This window comes from Bombus vancouverensis, chromosome 4, assembly GCF_051014615.1.
Source record: "Bombus vancouverensis nearcticus chromosome 4, iyBomVanc1_principal, whole genome shotgun sequence".
NCBI classification, from domain to species: domain Eukaryota; kingdom Metazoa; phylum Arthropoda; class Insecta; order Hymenoptera; family Apidae; genus Bombus; species Bombus vancouverensis.
Window position 1 is genome coordinate 13,243,325 of NC_134914.1, and position 19,923 is coordinate 13,263,247.

The 19,923-nt window shown below is 29.9% G+C and overlaps 5 protein-coding genes across 15 annotated transcripts; 2 read left to right on the plus strand and 3 right to left on the minus strand.

Annotated features, from left to right (window-relative positions):
• Positions 1–568: 568 nt before the first annotated feature.
• Positions 569–1,878, minus strand: Gas41 (YEATS domain-containing protein 4 Gas41). Of its 2 annotated transcripts, none has more exons than XM_033333876.2 (4): positions 1,719–1,878; positions 1,259–1,540; positions 1,006–1,186; positions 569–933 (listed from the first exon to the last, which is right to left on the minus strand). In XM_033333876.2, the coding sequence occupies exons 1-4, from the start codon at positions 1,767–1,769 to the stop codon at positions 761–763; spliced, it is 687 nt and encodes a 228-aa protein (XP_033189767.1). In that variant the 5' UTR covers positions 1,770–1,878; the 3' UTR covers positions 569–760. The 2 variants fall into 2 exon arrangements, with proteins under 2 accessions (XP_033189767.1, XP_076474396.1); XM_076618281.1 differs by having other exon boundaries at positions 1,635–1,763.
• A 159-nt stretch (positions 1,879–2,037) lies between these two features.
• Positions 2,038–9,523, minus strand: Pfrx (6-phosphofructo-2-kinase/fructose-2,6-biphosphatase). Of its 6 annotated transcripts, none has more exons than XM_033333866.2 (8): positions 9,440–9,523; positions 8,051–8,317; positions 5,734–6,161; positions 5,107–5,478; positions 4,928–5,029; positions 4,404–4,638; positions 3,739–3,866; positions 2,038–2,992 (listed from the first exon to the last, which is right to left on the minus strand). In XM_033333866.2, exons 2-8 carry the CDS (start codon positions 8,127–8,129, stop codon positions 2,936–2,938), a joined length of 1,401 nt encoding a protein of 466 aa, XP_033189757.1. In that variant the 5' UTR covers positions 8,130–8,317; positions 9,440–9,523; the 3' UTR covers positions 2,038–2,935. The 6 variants fall into 6 exon arrangements, with proteins under 6 accessions (XP_033189757.1, XP_076473812.1, XP_076473811.1 ...); XM_076617697.1 differs by lacking the exon at positions 9,440–9,523 and adding an exon at positions 8,999–9,141; XM_076617696.1 differs by lacking the exon at positions 9,440–9,523 and adding an exon at positions 8,999–9,140 and having other exon boundaries at positions 8,051–8,914.
• Positions 9,524–9,556: 33 nt separating this feature from the next.
• On the plus strand, positions 9,557–13,257 carry Rala (Ras-like protein A). 5 transcript variants are annotated; one of them, XR_004464132.2, is made up of 7 exons: positions 9,557–9,696; positions 10,574–10,692; positions 10,773–10,981; positions 11,062–11,236; positions 11,660–11,776; positions 11,911–11,961; positions 12,439–13,257. XR_004464132.2 is itself a non-coding variant. In XM_033333874.2 (7 exons), exons 2-5 carry the CDS (start codon positions 10,588–10,590, stop codon positions 11,774–11,776), a joined length of 606 nt encoding a protein of 201 aa, XP_033189765.1. In that variant the 5' UTR covers positions 9,557–9,696; positions 10,574–10,587; the 3' UTR covers positions 11,914–11,961; positions 12,439–13,257. The 5 variants fall into 5 exon arrangements, 4 of the variants coding, with proteins under 4 accessions (XP_033189765.1, XP_033189764.1, XP_033189766.1 ...); XM_033333874.2 differs by having other exon boundaries at positions 11,914–11,961; XM_033333873.2 differs by lacking the exon at positions 11,911–11,961.
• Positions 13,258–14,961: 1,704 nt separating this feature from the next.
• Positions 14,962–19,030, plus strand: mio (GATOR complex protein mio). Its single transcript, XM_033333605.2, has 15 exons — positions 14,962–15,366; positions 15,459–15,656; positions 15,724–16,023; positions 16,106–16,333; positions 16,410–16,571; positions 16,648–16,829; positions 16,893–17,026; positions 17,094–17,207; positions 17,272–17,635; positions 17,711–17,849; positions 17,913–18,051; positions 18,122–18,329; positions 18,439–18,650; positions 18,736–18,808; positions 18,878–19,030. Exons 1-15 carry the CDS (start codon positions 15,246–15,248, stop codon positions 18,881–18,883), a joined length of 2,580 nt encoding a protein of 859 aa, XP_033189496.1. The 5' UTR covers positions 14,962–15,245; the 3' UTR covers positions 18,884–19,030.
• On the minus strand, positions 18,942–19,727 carry LOC117156521 (replication protein A 14 kDa subunit). Its single transcript, XM_033333606.2, has 3 exons — positions 19,565–19,727; positions 19,243–19,429; positions 18,942–19,156 (listed from the first exon to the last, which is right to left on the minus strand). The coding sequence occupies exons 1-3, from the start codon at positions 19,643–19,645 to the stop codon at positions 19,068–19,070; spliced, it is 357 nt and encodes a 118-aa protein (XP_033189497.1). The 5' UTR covers positions 19,646–19,727; the 3' UTR covers positions 18,942–19,067.
• Positions 19,728–19,923: the final 196 nt, after the last annotated feature.

Here is a 19,923-nt window from a genome sequence, read left to right on the forward strand (position 1 = left end):
AACATATAGAAATTATATTTATATAAACTAATGATTAATAATATGAATAATATCTGAAAAATTTTCCAAGTTGTAACATGTTCAGAAATTTTCGCGCATGCGTTGATAAGTATAGTAATCGCAATTAGAATTTGATGAAACTAAGAATCGCTTATTGTACATTTATTTAATAGAATTAGAATAACTAGTTCATAGAATTTGGTGATTATATCTAGTGAAAATTTTTGAACATACAGTTTGGTATTAAATAAAGTAAAATACACAATGGTTTGCAGCTATAAGAGCTAGTAATAATACAGCGTTATTCGAACTTCGAACCTGTAAATTATTATGTAGTTTCATCAGAATTGCGAGACTATCTTGAGATCGATTGTTCTATAATAGTTTCTTTTAAAGCTTGAATTCATTTTATTGTATTTTTTAATATCTAGTCAAATCCTTTTTTTCAGTTTATAGTCTTTTTTTTCTTTCGTCAAAATTATCTTACGCTTAAATAATTATTAGTAGTAGATTGAAAAAGATTATTATTATCATGATTCATGATCGAAACATAATTTATACTGTCATATACATAGAGCATTGTTGTTTAATACATGATCAATATACATTTATGTTATGCAAATTTTATTGTTTATACCTAGATGTTAGTTGCAATATGTACATTTATTTTACATTCTTTATTTGTTTTATAATTGTCTGTTATACTAAAACTACTTCTTTTATTTCATAATAATCTTAGAAAATCCTTTAAATGCTTAGATTATGCAACAGATAAACTTCCACCAGCTTTAGAAATTTTAGCAATCTCTTCTTTAAATTTAGCAATTGTTTCCTTTGCTAAGGTTAATTTTTCCTTAAATTCTATGACTTCCAATCTTATTTTGTTTCTTGCTTCTATTATTGCTTTCATTGTAGACTCCTTTTTGGCTTCAACTGCATAATAGAATAAAAATAATTTTCATATATGTATATTAAATCATTAATTTAAATAAAATGACTATATACAATCTGTATTATGGCGCCAAACACCAAAAGTTGTAGGTTTACTGGAGTTCAGTAAATGTTGCATTAAAGCTGTTGGATCTTGGAAAACTATTTCTTCATAAAACTCGGACACTAAGCTCTTTTTCCCTAGTTGTATCTCAGGTGTTGTTTGGAACAGTTTTAATATATGATATATAGTTACCTATTTAGAATATGAATAATTTCAATAAATTTGCATGATTGATATGCTTAGAATTATGAAAAATCTACTTACAGGACGTTCATTAGGGTCATGAAAATAAATTTTAATTACAATTTCAAATTCTCCCCAACCAGTTTCACTGAGTTCATAGGGAGCTTTGGTCATAATACGATTTGGATTGTTGTAACTTTCATGTAATTTAAAGTGAACTTTTTTGACATATGTAGACATGTCTTCATTATGATATGGTTTAACATAAACTGTCCATTGATGTGTATGGCCATCTTCTTCCCTTTTTTTACCAAAATAACGGGCTATATTGCCATACACAATTGGTTTCACTATTGTAACACCCTGGTTCAATAAAATTTAAATAATTATTTTTCATTCTTCTTCAACTTTACAATAAATACTTGAATAATTGTTATTTTAATTACTATTACGTTACATTTGTTTGTTGCTTTTTTCTACATGTATAGGTTAGGAACATAAAAGTGCATCGAACTTTTCACACTATTTAAAGGAAATATACCTTAACTCTACCACCAGAGTCAGGGCCAAATTCGTTAGTTGTTGCCATCATCCTGATTAGTTGTCCTGTTCATTACATAAAGACAAAATATTGGAAAATATCAACTAAGTGACATTACTGCCGATAATTTCAGCGCTACCTAGTTTACACTAGCGCTATCTGGTATGACGCTAAACATTCAACACGCTTTTATTATAGAAAAGAACATTTTTTTGCGCATTTTTTATAATGCAATAAAAATATAAGGACGCAATTAAATGTTTAACATTTATATTAATCTTAGACGCAAAGATGGGTTGAAATTAAAAAACAGAGTATATTGTTTTCAAGTAAATGTATTTTTTCTCATCGTGAAGGGTATTAAAAAAATATGTACACTTCTCTTAAAATAAATTACACTTCGAAAAGTTCTTGATTTTCCACACAGCATAATCTTCTTGACAAAAATATTTTGGAATCTATTTCCTAATACCAGTAACTAGATTATCATATGAGATAAATTTTTGAAATATAACATGATTCTCGCTCGGCACGATAGTTTCCGTAGAAGATTAAAGACAGCTGTTTCCTAATCGATAATATATGCAACTTGATAAGTTCATAATCGCCAGAATATGTTAGTATTAATAAAACATTTCTATAAAATACATAAACGTCATTATATAACCACTATGTATGTTAGAAATACCTGCGAGGATTGATTCTTTTTTTCTTTCCTATCGACGATTTACAAACAACACGAAATATATAACAAATCGAGAAGTTAAACATGTTTAATGCGATACTATTTTTTAAATATAATACTCAAAATATAGATATAGGATTTTAGATATCAGGAAACTCAGTATCAGAACAAATTTACGTATGTGGTTACATATGCATTTAAGTTTCATAGGATTCTCTCCGTGATTTCGATTACATACAAACATCTGTATTTCGTCATAAGTCAAAATTTGTCACATTTTAACGCTACACTAGCATACGGCACGTATTAGAAAATCGACAGAATAGAAAGGAACCCTTTGATCACGTAATTCGTATAGAAATAATGTCGGATGATATCAGACATATTTCGTGTATATTTGATTAAAATAAGGAGTTAAATGGATGCACGTTGCATCGGACGTATAAAGGCAGCCAGCTGCCAAAAGAATGCGTCTTCAGCACCTCGTAACGACGATTAGAATTAGCTCTGTCGTGCTACAATGTTGTCGTTATCAGGTGCGAGGCAATTTTTCTTTCCTTCGGAATTGTTCCTCTAGATATCCCGGGATCTGAAAAGAGTTTATACAACGACCGTTATATCGTTTAGACAATGGTTTGTAGCCATATACTAAGCATCAGCTACTACATATCTACTCCATCTAAATGAACAGAGATGTAAAAAGTAATTCGCACAAAATAATTAAGCAGGTTTTAATAATAACTCTTATAGTCACGTCGTACCGTTAAAACATATATATACATATACTTTATTTCCAGAGCACTTATTCACTACGACGATCAATAAAACGATCAACGTTTCACTCGAGTAAATAATTTACCATAAAATATACGATTTGTTAAACAAACTGGACCATAAATGCAATCCTTCTGTGTGCTTTACGATGACGATAATTACAAATATATACAGGCTACTGTGACATCAAATTTAACACTAAAATTGACATCTACGTGCGTGATACTACATCTCACATTGTTTATTACCCATACTATTCTAACAGAAAAATACATGCAACGCACTGTTTAATATACAAAGCTTAGAATTGGATGACATTTAGGACACATTAAATTAAGATTAGATACGAGGAAGTAGTCCCAATCCACTAATGGTCAGGCATTCTGAGAACATTAAAACATAAGAAACTTAAGGAATCGAGGTATTTTATTATGAATAAGCAAAATAAGAGTGTGTCAATTTTTTCTTATTCTTTCTCTTTTGTTTCTGCTCGGCATACGGATGTATTTACAAGGAAGGAAAAAGAAACAATTGCTACTAGTCAATTGTGATCATTTTTACCTTTGGTTTTGGTCGATGAGTGTTCACTGCGTCGATTGGTAATCGAATGTGTTCCACTTTACAGCCATAGGCAACTGGCGTTAATTTAATAATAGTATGTAGTGGCACTTGTAAATATGGTAATTCATCTGGAAGGAGACAAATATGATCAAAATTATTTTGTAAAGTGAAAAAAGAATAGAATCTTTGAATTACATGAATTACAGTAAGAAAAATAATGTCATGAGAAAAGATAAATATTATTTACTCATCAAATAATGGTTTGAAGTATAAGATAGATTACGTATGTATTCGACGCGTATGAAATTGATTAAACTACTCGCAATTTATGGAAATAAAATTATGTAAACAAGAACGACGGGTATCTTGGACTTCCGTCATAATTTCGTCACTCCCGATATCTCACTCTTTGCATACATATCTATTTTGTTCAGTTCATTTCGATACGTCGAAGGTCCAAAGTTATACAACTTCGATATTCCCTGTTCAAGTATACATACGTTTATGTCGTATAACTATGATTTCTGTATTTACGATGTGGATGCATCTTATTCATCCTTTATTAATTTGATTAAGCAGTCGTTCTGATAAAGATATCTTCTCTCAATTATTTATATACTAATATCAACCATATAAATAAAATATTTGTAAATAAAGATATTTACCCGCACTTTTGTCTAGGAAGTAAGCAAATAGACATCGCAAAACTGCTTGGTGGCTAACAACCAAAACATTACCCTGTCGTTCTAATTCCATTATCACTGGTTCCAATCGCGCGACCAGATCTTCGTAACTTTCCCCTCTCGGATAACGATATGAGAATTTATTTTGATCTCTCGCGGCAAAGTCTGTCGGATACTTTTCTGCGATTTCTTCATAAGACATTTCTTCACAAATACCCTGTGCATAAATATGGTTTAATTATTATCATAAATAATTTTATATGCGAATATTTTTTTTGTCATTCAATAACTTTTATTATATATAAAGTAAATATTTTATTGACCCTAATGCAATTACTGTTTACAAGGTACAAAGAAGGCCATCTTTTATTAGTCCAACGTTAATCAAACATTTAAAAAGGAATTTTGAACAATAAAGTGTAAGAAACAATACTTTTTCATTTTATTCAAAACCATCTGATAAATTTTCATTGAAAACGAAAGTAATTAATTATTTCTCAGTTTACCGCGTCAATCTCATTTAACGCTTTCCATCTTTCTTGGGGCACATTCACGTCACTTGCTGTTTGAATGGTCCTCTTCAGCCAGCTAGTCCACACTCGCAATCCCTACAATTATGAAAAATGTTATAGTTTGCTTAAATACAAAACCAAGATTTTTTTCTGCCCCATGTCTGTGCTCGTACCTGAATATCCTGACCAGTGATGTAGTTAGCCAATGCTTTGGCATATTCCCAGCCCCTAACGCTCAACTCCGAGTCTCCGCCTATCTTACCTTCGAGGTTCATCACGCTCTCGCCGTGCCTAGTTAAATAGATCGTACGTGGCACTATATGGATGTTCATAAGGTAATAAACTATCCTACTTTGTATGTGACCCTCGTGCTTATGGACCAGCACTTTTTCGCCAGTGTTGTAAATTTTCATAAAGGATAAATCGCTTTCTTGATTCTCGTCCAATGGCTGATACTTTTCTCGATAGTGCTCGATTCGCAGCATGAAATCAGCCAGTACTTCCTCCTTGTTCATATTCGTATAATCTGGACTACTCACTTTTACCTACACGTTAAAAAGTTTTATGTTGTTAATTGTTAATCTTTCTTAATTAAAATGTTAATAACTTTGTCGCAAGGAATCAAAGCTAATTTACGAATTGATTAAAAAGGGAAAGCTCTTTCATCTCCTGTGTATTTTATACATTATCCGATAAGATATTGAAACAATATTTAAAAATAAAACATCTGAATCTATGTAGATCAATACTTTAAGAATTATTACGAGTTTCAAATGGACTTAGAAGAGCCATTTCCTTACTTCCATAATATTCTGTTCAACGATCTCAGGATCGTTGCAAACAGATTCGACAAAGAAGAGCTTGAAGCCCATTTTCTCGACCACGATGTCCCTGATTAGTTGTCGTCTCTCGATGGTCGAGTTGGTGGCGTCGAACACAGCCACTTCGCCGTCCCCGCTCTCCAACCATTGGCAGACGTCCTTAAGCGCGTCCATCGCGCACTGGGTACGTATTGCCATTGCTTTAATATTATCAGGACGGAAAAATTCGTGGCATTGATAAGCAGTGGTTGCATGTCGCCTGTATTCTCCCAAGTTGAACACCTTTGTATTTATACCAATCCAATTGAGGTATCTACACAGCTTCTTTGAGATGTACGTTTTACCACGGGCAGGCAACCCCACCATAGCAATCACATGCGGCTTGTTTACACAATTCGCTCGTTCGCCTGCAATTATCAAACATATTACATAAAAGAAAGTTTCAGAATTATTTTTTATCGTATGCCGGTCATTTTCAAGAAAATAATTTTGATTAGATCTAATTTTATCGGATTAGGATCCAAATATCATTGTACATACACATCAACCAGTTATTGGGTTTCATTTAGATAGTCTAGATAGGAAATTAATTTTTTCAAGTGCAATTGTCACTGTGCGATATCGTTCAATTTTCACGCAGTAGTAAATGGCAACTGTTGGTTTCTAGTAATATTAGTCTGGTATTTCGTTCGATACGTGCACAATGCGTGCTTTATTTATCTATATATTTTTATACATATGTACATAGATGTATTTTTTATTTGTCTTTGTTAGTTTTCCTGGTATATTAATAGCGTACTGTCCTTCAAATGCGAGAAAATTATCGTATTAATTTGTTGTTATTATTACTCAGTCGCATGTTCCGTTAAAATATCTGATAATTGAAGATACATAATCGTACGAAGTCTGGTCTCTGAATCTGCGTAGATCGCTCACACTCTTAACATGCCTTAGATTTATAACGAGAACGAAATCAACTAGCTGTCCAAAGAAATTTACGCAATTTCGGGTCAGTGCTATTAATGACTACTTGCCTATTTTCACTGGCTTAAAATACGGGAATAATCGATCCGGAATTGTAACCAAAATAACGGAAATTGAGTTGTGAGTTCAACGCATTTTTTACGATTCGATGATCTTCGCTAGATAAAAATTAGATCGCATTGTGATGATATGAACCGTGTTTGGTTCCGATACAGCTTTTCAAACGTAAACATTTTGTTATCTGACACTCTTTGCGAAATAACCTTATGGCTCGACAAACATGTAAACGCGTGCCATTATTTTTCATCTTTCGTCCAATATTCTCAGATTAACTTTATCGTTCAACTATTTTTAGTAATCGAGCAAAGACCAAGGTACAATTGCAGGAAAGATATAACCACAAAAAATGCCTTCTTTTCAAATTTTCATGAGATAAAGAAACGCATCAAATCGGCGATTCTTCCATCTACTTAAAAAATCAATTACCTTTGGAACTCTTACAACCAGCGCTGAAACATTATTTACGGTACTTCATTGTTTATATAACAAATATTCTTTTATGTTCTAATAAATGTTTTTCATATTATGATTATTTGGGATTGTTCTCGTAAGTTTATTAAAATAATACTTATACAATAGAAATTTTCTAATGTAGAATTTTCATTGACTTTTGAGAAACACTTGATAGTAGATACTTTGTTTCTATAATAAAATACTGATGATCAAATGTTTGTATGAACACCCGTAAACTAGAAATTCTGAAAATAAGGTGGATTGATCGTAGCAATGAATCTTTGCAATCAAGGTCAAAATTAAAGTCGTTCCTATGGTGTCAAATACAGCTTTGTACCGGTTTCAATCAGTTTCACGTTACCATAGATTTCAGTCAATTAATACGATCTCTTGTCACATACATATGTATCCTACGTAATTGTGTCATTCGTGTGAATGCGGCTCACGCGGTTCAACATGGAGTATCTTTTCAGGTTATGTTCTCGTAGGATAATGATAGAATACAGTAACAGTAACCCACGTGATAAATAGCATATATTTATAGAGAAACCAATATTTCTAAGAATATAATAAATATCAAACAGGCGAAAACAAATGACAAGTACTTTAATAAAAAGATTCACTTTGCAATCAAATGAGTCTCGCTTCTCAATTGTTTCTTCAAAAAACTTCAATACAACAGTTTCTATTACTTAAAAAAGCAAAAAATAAGCATTAGAAATATTTAAATTTAATTATTTATATTTAGATTTCAATATTTATGGGGGAAATAATAATATTATTTCTCAGTATATCTTACCACGAATAGGAAAAGGCTTTGTTTGAATGGTGTCCGAGCTCGGTGGTGTGTAATGCATTTTGATTTTTGGATCAGTCATCCTACGACACCATGTAGATCTTCTTTCAGCCTCAGTAGACTTGTACAGATGTTTCAGTAACTTCTGTTTATTAAGAAAAGGAACACTGAAATCTCAATTTCACTAAACCAAAACACTCCACGTATGTCACTTATTAAACACGCATTAGAAGTTCGTCGTGTTAAGTTCACTGTCACTGCGGCCTCATCCTATAATTCATATTTACAGAATGTCATCGTACGTTAAATTTAGTATATGATGTTATATAGTTATTATCGCAGAACTACTGAAACGGTGAGATTTGACGAAAGTGCTGCAACAGGGAGTCGCGACCGCGAGCTATCTCACCAATGTGGGAGAGAGAGAGAGAGAAGATTCTTCTTCAGGAGAACTATGCGCATCTACTGTTCACCGGAGAAGTCCAGACTTTAGTACGCACCGCGCAACGCAATGCATATCCCTTGAATTTTACAGCGATTATTATTACGTACAGATCGTGGCGCGGGGAAATCTTGTCAGCAGTAACTCTCATCGTGTGGCTCCGTTTTCTTTTATAAAACGAATATCAAATGACGTTTCACTGTGTTAAAAAATACTCTCGTTTTATACATAAGACATATCATTTTGAAAAAGAATTGATATGCTGAAAGAACGATATTTATTTTAAGATGAAAACGAATCATAGATATATATTGAATTTTTGACAAACACCACTGTTATATGAGATACTTCTGGCCAGTCCGTAGCCTCGAGAATGATCACGCGACTTCTTTTGACGTCATTTATTGTTTTCCAACCAATTCTTCCTGGTTTGATATAGAAAAATATGAGACCATTGAAACGAAGGTGTCCCCTATACTTTGTCGTACTTACTGCAAATAGTTGCTTACCAAATATGAAAATCTGTGGTCTTCCGTAAAAATGATAAGTTTGACCGAATCCCCGCTTATTTTATCACTTGTTTCGGTAACCAATAAGAAACATTCTCAACTAAAAATGTAGCGAATAGGAGTATGTGATTCTGCAGAAGGTACCAGTTATGCCGTGTCTCTTATAGATACATTAAATATATTTTAAAGGAGGAAAAGATTCTGTTCTTTAAAAAGCTAGTTATTGTATTGCGTGCCGTGTGGGGAGGGAGAGTTCTAAAAAAAAAGACTAGATTATCATGCTAGGGATCACTAGTGTCCAGATTTTGTTCCTTTGTTAAATTCTTTACCTTGAATAAGATTTCTTATTTGTAAATGGACAGGTATAAAACCTTTATATTGATCAGACTAACTTACTAATATTACTAGATTTTTATAAGAGTAATATAAGATATACATTACCGTCTTTTTTAAGTTACAAGATTTCTCTTTAACACTAAAATTGAACGGAGAACTGTTGAAGTACTTTGAGCGCCGGTATTACAGTATGGAAAGGTGCCGGTAGGGTGCATGGGTACCTCTATGGTTAATTATCGGTACTATCAATTGCGATCCAGTAAAGCAAAACGCGACGGCAGTGCTCTTAGAAAAAAACAGGAAGAATTATCCGATACCAGGAGTTTAAAAAACCTACCAATTCGAGATTGTCATCGATTAAGGTAGGAGATATTTTAAGATGTACAGTGGTATATACAGAATGAGATTTTGGGAATTTAGAATGAAATAGACATTCTTAAAATTGGGCGTGTGGCACCGCCTTTTTCACTATTCGTCACTCCGATACATTTACAATTTTTTTTTTAATTATTTTATTGTTTTTTCCTCACAACTAAGTATAAAATGTAAATGATACTTTAATTTTCCTGAAAAGATATATACCTTTTTAATTAATTTTTCTTATGCCCATATCCACAGGCTTAATGTATTAATATAAAAATATTAAATGCTACTGTATATATCAAAATACTTCTTAGACTGGTTGGTCTTGCATTTTATAACTGTAACTATAAAAAAACATAAATTAATTTGGTAATTTATGAACGTTACAATAACCTTTTTGTATAATATTTTTTTAATACATTGGTTCTAAGAAAAGATGATTAGTGTGATATTTTTGAAGAAGGAAATTATTGGTTGCCCAGTTCTTATTGTTTAAGATATCTTTTAGGGTACTATCGGTCTTACAAATATATATATATTTATGTATACATTATTAATTATATGAAAGTGTTTATCATGATAAAAGCTATTTTGATGTTATAGATATGATATCAAATCAATAGATATAATTAATTTATATCTCATAAACAAGTGTGAAATAAACAGAATATAGGTAAATGTATACTGCTGACCCTATTCTTGGATTTCCCACATGCACAGTAGTTTCACATCCTGTCTTTGTTTAATATAATGTCTTTTAATAATGATCATTTGTTGAAAAATCTTTAATTTAATTAAAACATGCCAGTATTTGTATGAAATAAAGTTTTAAGGTTTTTTTATCTTCAATATTAAACTTTGTATATATGATTTCAGAAATATAAACCAAAATGTCCAAAAAGCCAGGTACCACTCAAGCAATGCATAAGGTTATAATGGTTGGAAGTGGAGGTGTAGGCAAATCTGCTCTTACGTTACAATTTATGTATGATGAGGTACATTGATTTCATAAAAGTATATAAAAAAAATCGTGTTATATTATTGATTGATTGTTTTCTGTTTATATACAAATTAGTTTGTTGAAGATTATGAACCTACAAAAGCAGATTCCTACAGAAAGAAAGTTGTATTGGATGCAGAAGAAGTACAAATAGACATATTAGATACTGCAGGACAGGAAGATTATGCAGCAATTCGAGATAATTATTTCCGAAGTGGAGAAGGATTTCTTTGTGTATTTTCTATAACTGAGGATGATAGTTTTCAAGCTACTCAAGAATTTAGGTGAGTAACTAATTATTTAATCTGTGGGAGCTACATGTATTTGATTTTCAAGGCAAAATTATTTAATTTTATATATTTAGAGAACAGATTCTTAGGGTAAAAAACGATGAAAACATTCCATTTTTATTAGTGGGGAATAAATGTGATTTACAAGAAAAGAGAAAAGTTAGTTTAGCTGAAGCTCAAGCCAGGTCACAACAATGGGGTGTACCATATGTAGAAACAAGTGCAAAGACAAAAGAAAATGTTGATAAGGTAATGATTAAATTATAAGTTTCAACTTTTATAGACATTATATGGAAATAAATGTCTCTTAGAAAATTAACGTTATTAACAATTTTATGTTAATAATGACAAAATTTATATATTTATAATTGTATGTAAAAAAATGCACATGCATCATTGACATTTTGTTATCGTCTCAAATTTATTAGAGTTTTTAGAACACAAAAATTGCATGAAATATATTTAATTAGCTTTACATATAATTTACTGTATGTTTTATTTCCTATGCTACACATACATCTTATAGCTTTTGCACACATAATTCTGCAATAAAAACATACTGATATAAATATAATACAATATATAAATGTATATTGCATTTTTCTTTATAAATTTATAAAGCACTTTCTCAAGCCTTGAAGCTTTGAGATGGCATCAATTGCACATTTGCAGGTATTTTTCGACTTGATGCGTGAAATAAGATCGCGCAAGATTGAAGATAAATCAGCAAGCAACGGTCGCGGAAAGGACCGTGCCAAGAGGAAGAAAAAGAAGTGCAAAATTCTATAGGTTTGCTTTTTTTGCACTGTTTTTGATCTTTCATAAGTGGACAACTGGATGATGATTCAGAAATTTTGTACATTGCAGTATTCTTTTCATTTTTTTCTGAAATTTAAATAAGTATTTATATGTGCAATTATCAGCAGGTAACAATTATACCAAAAGTATCAACCTTCTGCAAGAGTGTCTCTCAGGCATGTACAAAAGAAAATTACTTATATAAATTTCGCTTGTTATGTTGTTTCCAGCTTATGCCTGAAACACTGCATATGCATGTACAACTTCAATTCAATATCACAAATTACAAAGGCACAGACTGACTTTTTCGTTAATTTTTGAGACGTTTATTATAAAAGCAAAAAGAATGGGAATGAATTTATAAATTTTTACATGACATAGTAAATATAGCTCATTGATATGCATGTTTATTTTAGCGATGCAGATACCATACATTGTCGCACTGTATTTCTATTTATTCAACGCGTTTTATACTATATCTTAGTTTTACCAATTTAATAAATAAAACTTAAGCGACAGATACGGACAGAAAATAGATTTTATTTTTGGTCCTAATATTGATAATACATAGTAAAATTACTATAACCATGGATTTTAAATATTAAATAGAGATATAAAATGGAAATTGATAGTTTCTTTGTATTCTATTGCAGGTATTCTTTGACTTAATGCGTGCAATAGCTGCACGTAAAGCACAGGAAAACCAAGGAGATGGAAATGAACAGAAAAAAAGAAGTTGCTGTATTTTGCTCTAACAAACACAAAACAACGCGTATAGCTGCTATAATGGACCGTTCGACTTCTAATTGCGAAAACCTGAGTAAGAGAAGTGTATTTGTATACATACATACATCTATATATACATATAAGTGAGTGACATACACATACATATGCAGAAGGAAGTTTTCTGACACTTTACAGTGAATTGACAGTAAAAATAAATATGAAGAAATTGTATTAAAAACGCATAATTTAAATGTTATTTAATAATTATCATATTAATAGGTGTAAACTTTGTACTCTTTTCCACTAAACCACTAAATAATTAATTTGTAATGTACTGGTGCATATAATTATAATTCGTAGATACTACTATTAATTTATGTCGCAATATTTATTATAATGCAACAACAGTAACAAAGTTTTTAACAATGCACAAAATTACATTATATATATAGATGAACCCATTTCAAAATTTTTCATTACCACTAGAGTGCTGAAATATATACAGTTATTTAATTAAATGCTATAAAAATGAAAGGAAGAACCAGAAAAGGTGAAGGAGAAAGATTAATGTGTATGTATATGTACATGTTCATGCAATGTATGTTCATGTATACATACATTATACATGGATACTAAGCACAATATTTCATGATGATTTAATGATGGTTAACAAAAGAAATGTTGCAAATATTTATTATAGAACTCTGTAACCGACTTTATTTGCAAATAAAATTATTATATATTCATTGGTGTATTTTGTATGTTTCTTTGAATCCTTGGATGATTTCAGCACTCTTGCTTTATGTTATCATTTATTAATAAAATCTTAATATTTTCGACTTGCTTAAATTTGTTCTAGAATGAGACAGTCACGGCACTGTAAAGTACAGAAGACATACATGTGGTAACTAATCCACAGTTTATTTATCATTTGTAATATGTTATAAGACTAGTTTGCAATATACAGCTATGTACAAATGTAATACAATTTATTATTTTCATATTAAAGTAGCTTTGTATCTCTTCTGAACAAACAAATATAAATAGAATAATTATATTTACATCTGAGAAAACAACAAAAACGTTGATTCTGATTTTCAGAGAAAGTAGTTCTATTTTGAAAAAATAATATAACTTTTTTTTCACCTATAACCTTTTTAACCTTTGGTTAAAAAGATCATTAAATATATGTATTTTATAGCACAGGTCATTATTCAAAAATACACATTCTTATTATTAAGCAAGTAATTAAAATGTATACAAAATATTGTGTCTATAAATTAATGTATTTCAATAGACTGAGAACATTATTAATGCTAATCTAAAAGACTTGAACCTCTATGAGGTGCATTTATTTGTGGAAAATTAAGAAAATCTTGATATTATATTTACATTTTACACCTCTCTCTCTCTCTCTCTCTCTCTCTCTATATATATATATATATATATATATATATATATATATATATATATATATATATATATATATATATATATAATATTATTATTATTATATATATATATAAAATGTGTGTGAAAAATGTGTGCACGCGTGTGTGTGTATGTATATGTATATATATATACACACGCGCGCGCACACACACACGCATGTAGGTACTATTAAGTACTGGAACTTTACAAAATGGTTATGATTTGAAACATATTTATTAAATAACATTTTAGAGGATAAGTAATATTTTTTCTGCACTTTCCTTTTGATATTTTTGTACTATTGAAATTAATTGTGCCTTTTTAAGTGTTCACTACTAAGAAATTGAAATTAATAATATAATAAAGTTTTTTAATATAGCTTACCAGTGTGTATAAATTAAAAAAAATTTCATCTCATGAATGTCTGTATAGGAGATATATTACATATTATAATTATTCATAAAAGTATGTTATGCATATAAATATAAAATTATTGCTTTATCATAAATTAAATCATTCTTTATGTAATTATCATGTATTATCATCACTATAATTTAACTATATGTCTAGAATCTATGTCTAGCTTTTGATAGAATCTATTTTGTGCAAATTAGAAGAACAATGTTGTATATGATTTGTACACACACACACACACATACATCATACGTCTTAAGATAATGAAAATGTATTACTAATTAGTAAATTAATCAAATTGTATGAAGTAAGTACATATATATGTAATGTGAGTGCAATGTTACATACATTATTTTCTCTGCACAAAGCTAAATAAATAAATATGAATATAAAATAATATAACAAAAATAGTCCTGAATTTTTATTTCTTAATAATTTAGTGATCGTCAAATTACAATAAAATTTTAACTATCAAATAATATTTGATTAAATATCGAGTAATTTTTGTAACAAATTATGATTATAGTTATCTGTACTTTTTGAGTACCCGTTATATGGAAGTATAAGTATTGGACAAATTTTACAAATATCCAATCAGAAGTATAAACGTATAGAAATTTTTTGTTGTCACTGCAATTTACTATTAACACCCAAAGTTACCATGAATCATTCGTAAAACAGTCAAAAAAATGAATACTGAAGTGTCAGATTTAAATGAAAATGTTTGTTAAAAAAATATGTTCGAGGTTAAGAAACATTTTTTAAGATCAGAAAATAGGATCATAATGCATAGCTGCAAAACGCATCATCCTTTTTTTATTATTTTAAGCAAAAAGTTAGAGTAATGTATTTTATTTTTGTTGACAAAATTTCATAAAACTACTACAAAATGAGTAGTATTAAACTTGATATACAGTGGTCTCCAGTTCATGCCAATAAATTTATTACATGGGGTACAGAAATCTGTTTGTATGAAGTAATACAAGTAAAAGACAATAATAGACAATTATGTGAGTAAATGTCTCTTATAAAATATAATTGTATTCTATACATAGTTTAATAGAAATAGAATGTTATTCCATATCTTATATTTTCGTTACAGATACAAAGATTTCTGATTGTACAGTTGCTCATTTACTTGCAACAAATACTAATCATCATTATGTCAAATGTATTGATATATATCCACAATTAGAACCAGATATTCTATTAGCTGTTGGACAAGCAAATGGAAAAGTTGTTTTAACTACTTTTGGTCCAACAATTTTTGATTCCCAAGGTCTTAGTGGAAAGGAACTAGGTAAATTATTTCGATAAATAAAATCTATTACACATTTATATTTTATTACATTTACAAATTATTATAGTCCCAAAACATGCAAGACAATGCAATACGGTTGCTTGGAATCCCATAGACACAAATTTAATTGTGTCTGGTTTAGATAAACATAGTAAAGATCATTCCATTTTATTATGGGATATAAATAAAGGTTTGCAAACCTCTGAAAGAGTGCATCACCACAATACAGTGCAAACAGATTCTATGAGACCTATTGCAGAAGTTGGTGTTTCAGAAACTATACATTCTATTGCTTGGTTCAAACATGAACAAAAATGTATGGTAGTTGGCACTAATAACAAACAATTAAAAATCATTGATTTCAGAGGTATTATAATAAAACAGTGTCATTGCATATTTTTTATACGTAATGTAATTTGCCATATATACATTATATTATTTTATATTAGATTCTGCAAAAGTGGTCAACACAACAGCCACTAAAGCTGTTTATAATGTATCAGTAAATCCGCATAATAATTATCATTTACTTTCAAGTGTTGATAATCAGATAACAATTTGGGATACAAGATGCTTTGAAAAACCTGTTTTAACATTATCACAAACTAGACAAATTACGAAAGTATTATGGTGCCCAACTAGGCACAATCTTTTGGGTGCTTTACAAAAAGACTCAGGTAAAGTATCAACTTAATTTTCTCTTAATTTAATCATAAATTGTATTAATAAGCATTGATATCATCTTTAATAAAGCGACACTGCATTTGTATGACATTCAACATTGTGGAATTGGAGGAGGAGAAGATACAGAACCTGGAGCATTAGAAAGAACAGTTGCACCACCTTGGTATAGTCCTGTAAGTTTTTCATGGCATCCAACACACGTGAACAGATTATTGGCAATATCTCAACAAGGTTTGACAATATTATATTATAAACTTATACAAATTATAGAATAAAGTGTTTCTGATTTTATTTTATCCTTTTAAAGGACTTACAGATTATACAGTTTGTGAAAGAATTACAGTAAACTGGTCAACACGATCTCATCTTGCCTGGAATCATGCTTCAAAATCATTTAAATATATATGCAGTAATGATAATATTTACAAAGCCCTGAACGATATTTCTATCTTAACTAAAACACGTGCTGCTTCAGAATATGGCTTACTTGTAAGTTAAGGAAATTTACAATTTATATTTTTTATATAACATCTTTAATATATATATCTGTAGCCAGAGCTGGCTCAAAATGGGGAATTGGCTGAAAATGAAACTCTGAAAAACTTATGGCAGTGGTTGTACTTAAGTCGCTATTTAGTAGAGGATGGCACTATACCATCTGCAGATAATAAACATCCAGGTGTCAGGTAAATTAATGATTTTCTAATCATATATCTGAAAATTCACAAAATAATATCTATTAATGTTACATAGAACAGTTTTAAAACTAGATGGCCAACAAGGATCTACCAATGGTTCCTTAAAGTCGGAACTAATTCATCGTCCTTGGTCGGATATAGGATCTAATCATACCGCAAAAATTTACAGGTATAAAATACATGCAATGTATCATACTAAAGCTTTGTAACATAATTTAATATTTATATAATAGATCTGCAGACAGAGATAAAGGATTGCTTTTATGTGGTTGGAGATTTGATAAAGATACCAATACCCTTTATGATAACTTATTCTTAGAAAGATTAGAAAGAGAAGGAGCATATCCAAGAGCAGCAGCAATTGCAGTTTTTAATTTGTGTTTACGGCAAGCTATCGAAATTTTAAATCGAGGAGCTACTAAAATGTCGATGTCTACAAATTTAAATATCGTTGCTATGGCTTTATCAGGATTTTCCGAAGACCGGAATAGTATGTGGAGAGAATCATGTTTAAAATGTAGATCTCAACTTTCAGACCCTTATTTGAGAGCAACTTTTGCTTTTCTAACAGCAGACGATTCTTATGAAAATGTTCTTGTAAGTACACATTGATCTTTGTTCCTTATGAAACATAATATTCATATATGAAATGAGAAAAATAAATATTTTTAGAATGAAAACGGTATGGCAGTTGAAGACAGAGTAGCCTTTGCACTTATGTTTTTATCGGATAATAAGTTAAGCGAATATTTAAAAAAATTAACTCAAAAGTTAACTGATGAAGGAAATTTAGCGGGTTTTCTTTTGACAGGTTTGCATAATTTAATAAACACATGCTAATTATAATATTTACTTATTATGTATTGCGTCTTAGGTACTAGTTTAGAAGGTATACAATTATTAAATCGGTACTTAGAAATTACTGGTGATGTTCAAAGTTGTAGTTTAATAGCTATTAGAGCATTTACACCAACATTACTTCAAGAAAATCAAGTCCAAGTTTGGATTACAAGGTACTACAATAAACAATATTTACTTAAAAGATTATGGGAAATAAATATAACTTCAAAAATTGCAATAAAGTTATAGAAATCTTTTGAATGCTTGGAAAATGTGGACCCAAAGGGCTCACTTTGATATCGCGATGAGGTCTTCAACGAATGAAAAGCCTCCGCAACAAATATATGTTTCTTGTAATTTTTGTGGTAAAAGTATATCAGCCTTTATGCAAGGTTTAAGTAGAGCAAGAGGACCTTTTGGCAGGTTAGGAAGTACACCCAATAAACTGAAGGTAATATGTCTCTGAATATTTGATAGAATATTTGATAGAGCAATAATTAAAGTTTCAAGTAAAATAATATTTTATATTTATAAAATAATGTCTTCTTACTTTTTTGTAGATGTCTTCGTGTCCAAATTGTAGAAAACCATTACCGCGATGCGCAATATGCTTAATGCATATGGGCACAGTAAGTGGATTGCAAATGACAACATCCAGTGTTAGTAGAAGCGAAGAATGTGATAATAAATTGACAGAATTTAGTAATTGGTTTACATGGTGTCAAACATGTAGACATGGTGGTCATGCTGATCATATTACACATTGGTTTCGGTAATATATTTTAAGATCATACGTATTAATTTCCTCTAATTCATATATTTTCTCTTTTAAGTAATTTATTGTCTTATTTAAACAGGCAACATTCAGAATGTCCAGTAACCTCATGTACATGTAGATGCTTCTCTTTAGATGCATCATGTAAAATAGCAGTGGGTATAACATAAATAGAAATCTAAGATTCTAAAAGTTTTAAATAATACTGATGATGCTCATTAAAGTTTTAGGATTTCATTTTGTACATTTCTTGGAACAACATGAATGTTATAAATGAAGGATAATGAGTCTTGTGAACAAGATACTATTTAAATTTATTATAAAAGAATAATTTACACTTCGACATATATATTAAAATAATCGTATTCTTATAAAAAGTTTTTAAACATTTTTATAGGTTATACAATTATAAATTTAAAATCCTGTTTCATCTTCAGACATTTTCCATTTTCCTGGTCCTAATACATTCAAGATAACCATGAGTTGTTTATATCGATCGACATCTATAATTAATAATCTATAATTAATATTTTCCTTATTTTTATACACCTTACAATATATACGTATATAAAATAAGATCGAAATTTACCAAAATTCTCTGTCATACTAAGTGGGAATACTATATAATTACTGCAGTTCATTGTAGATGCGGATTGTAATGTGCCATGTATTTCTATATAACCTTCAGCATCGTTATCAATTGGTACTGGTAAGGTTACATTAACTTGTACACCATCGGTTGTTTTTACTTCTATATTTTTACCGTTTGAACCTTTCTAGAAATTATAAAATACTTTAATAAATTAATATAACTAATTCTAACGGAATAAATACTATAAGTCAGGAACAACTATTGACATCAAGTAATGGTATTTATGTATATTCTTACATTAATATCAAATAAATCTTACTTTTCCAATAGTGCCAAGTATAATTACTTGTTCTCCAACATTTTGTGCCAATTGACGACCTTCAATACGCTTTTTTATCATTTTTTTCTTTGTTAATAATACCTCTACTTCTAAAAACTGTTTTGAAAATTATACATTATACGTCGAAGCATTATAGTGACATGACAATGATTTAAATATGGTGTTTTCGGACAATCAACTTTTAGATCTAAAATACTAGATCTAACATAAGCTATGAATTGGCGAATAAAATGATAGAACTTAAATTCTTATTTTCTGGCCAATTATTAAAACATTCAAGACATTATAATGAACTATATTTATATATTAAATATATTATTAGATTTAATCACTACAGT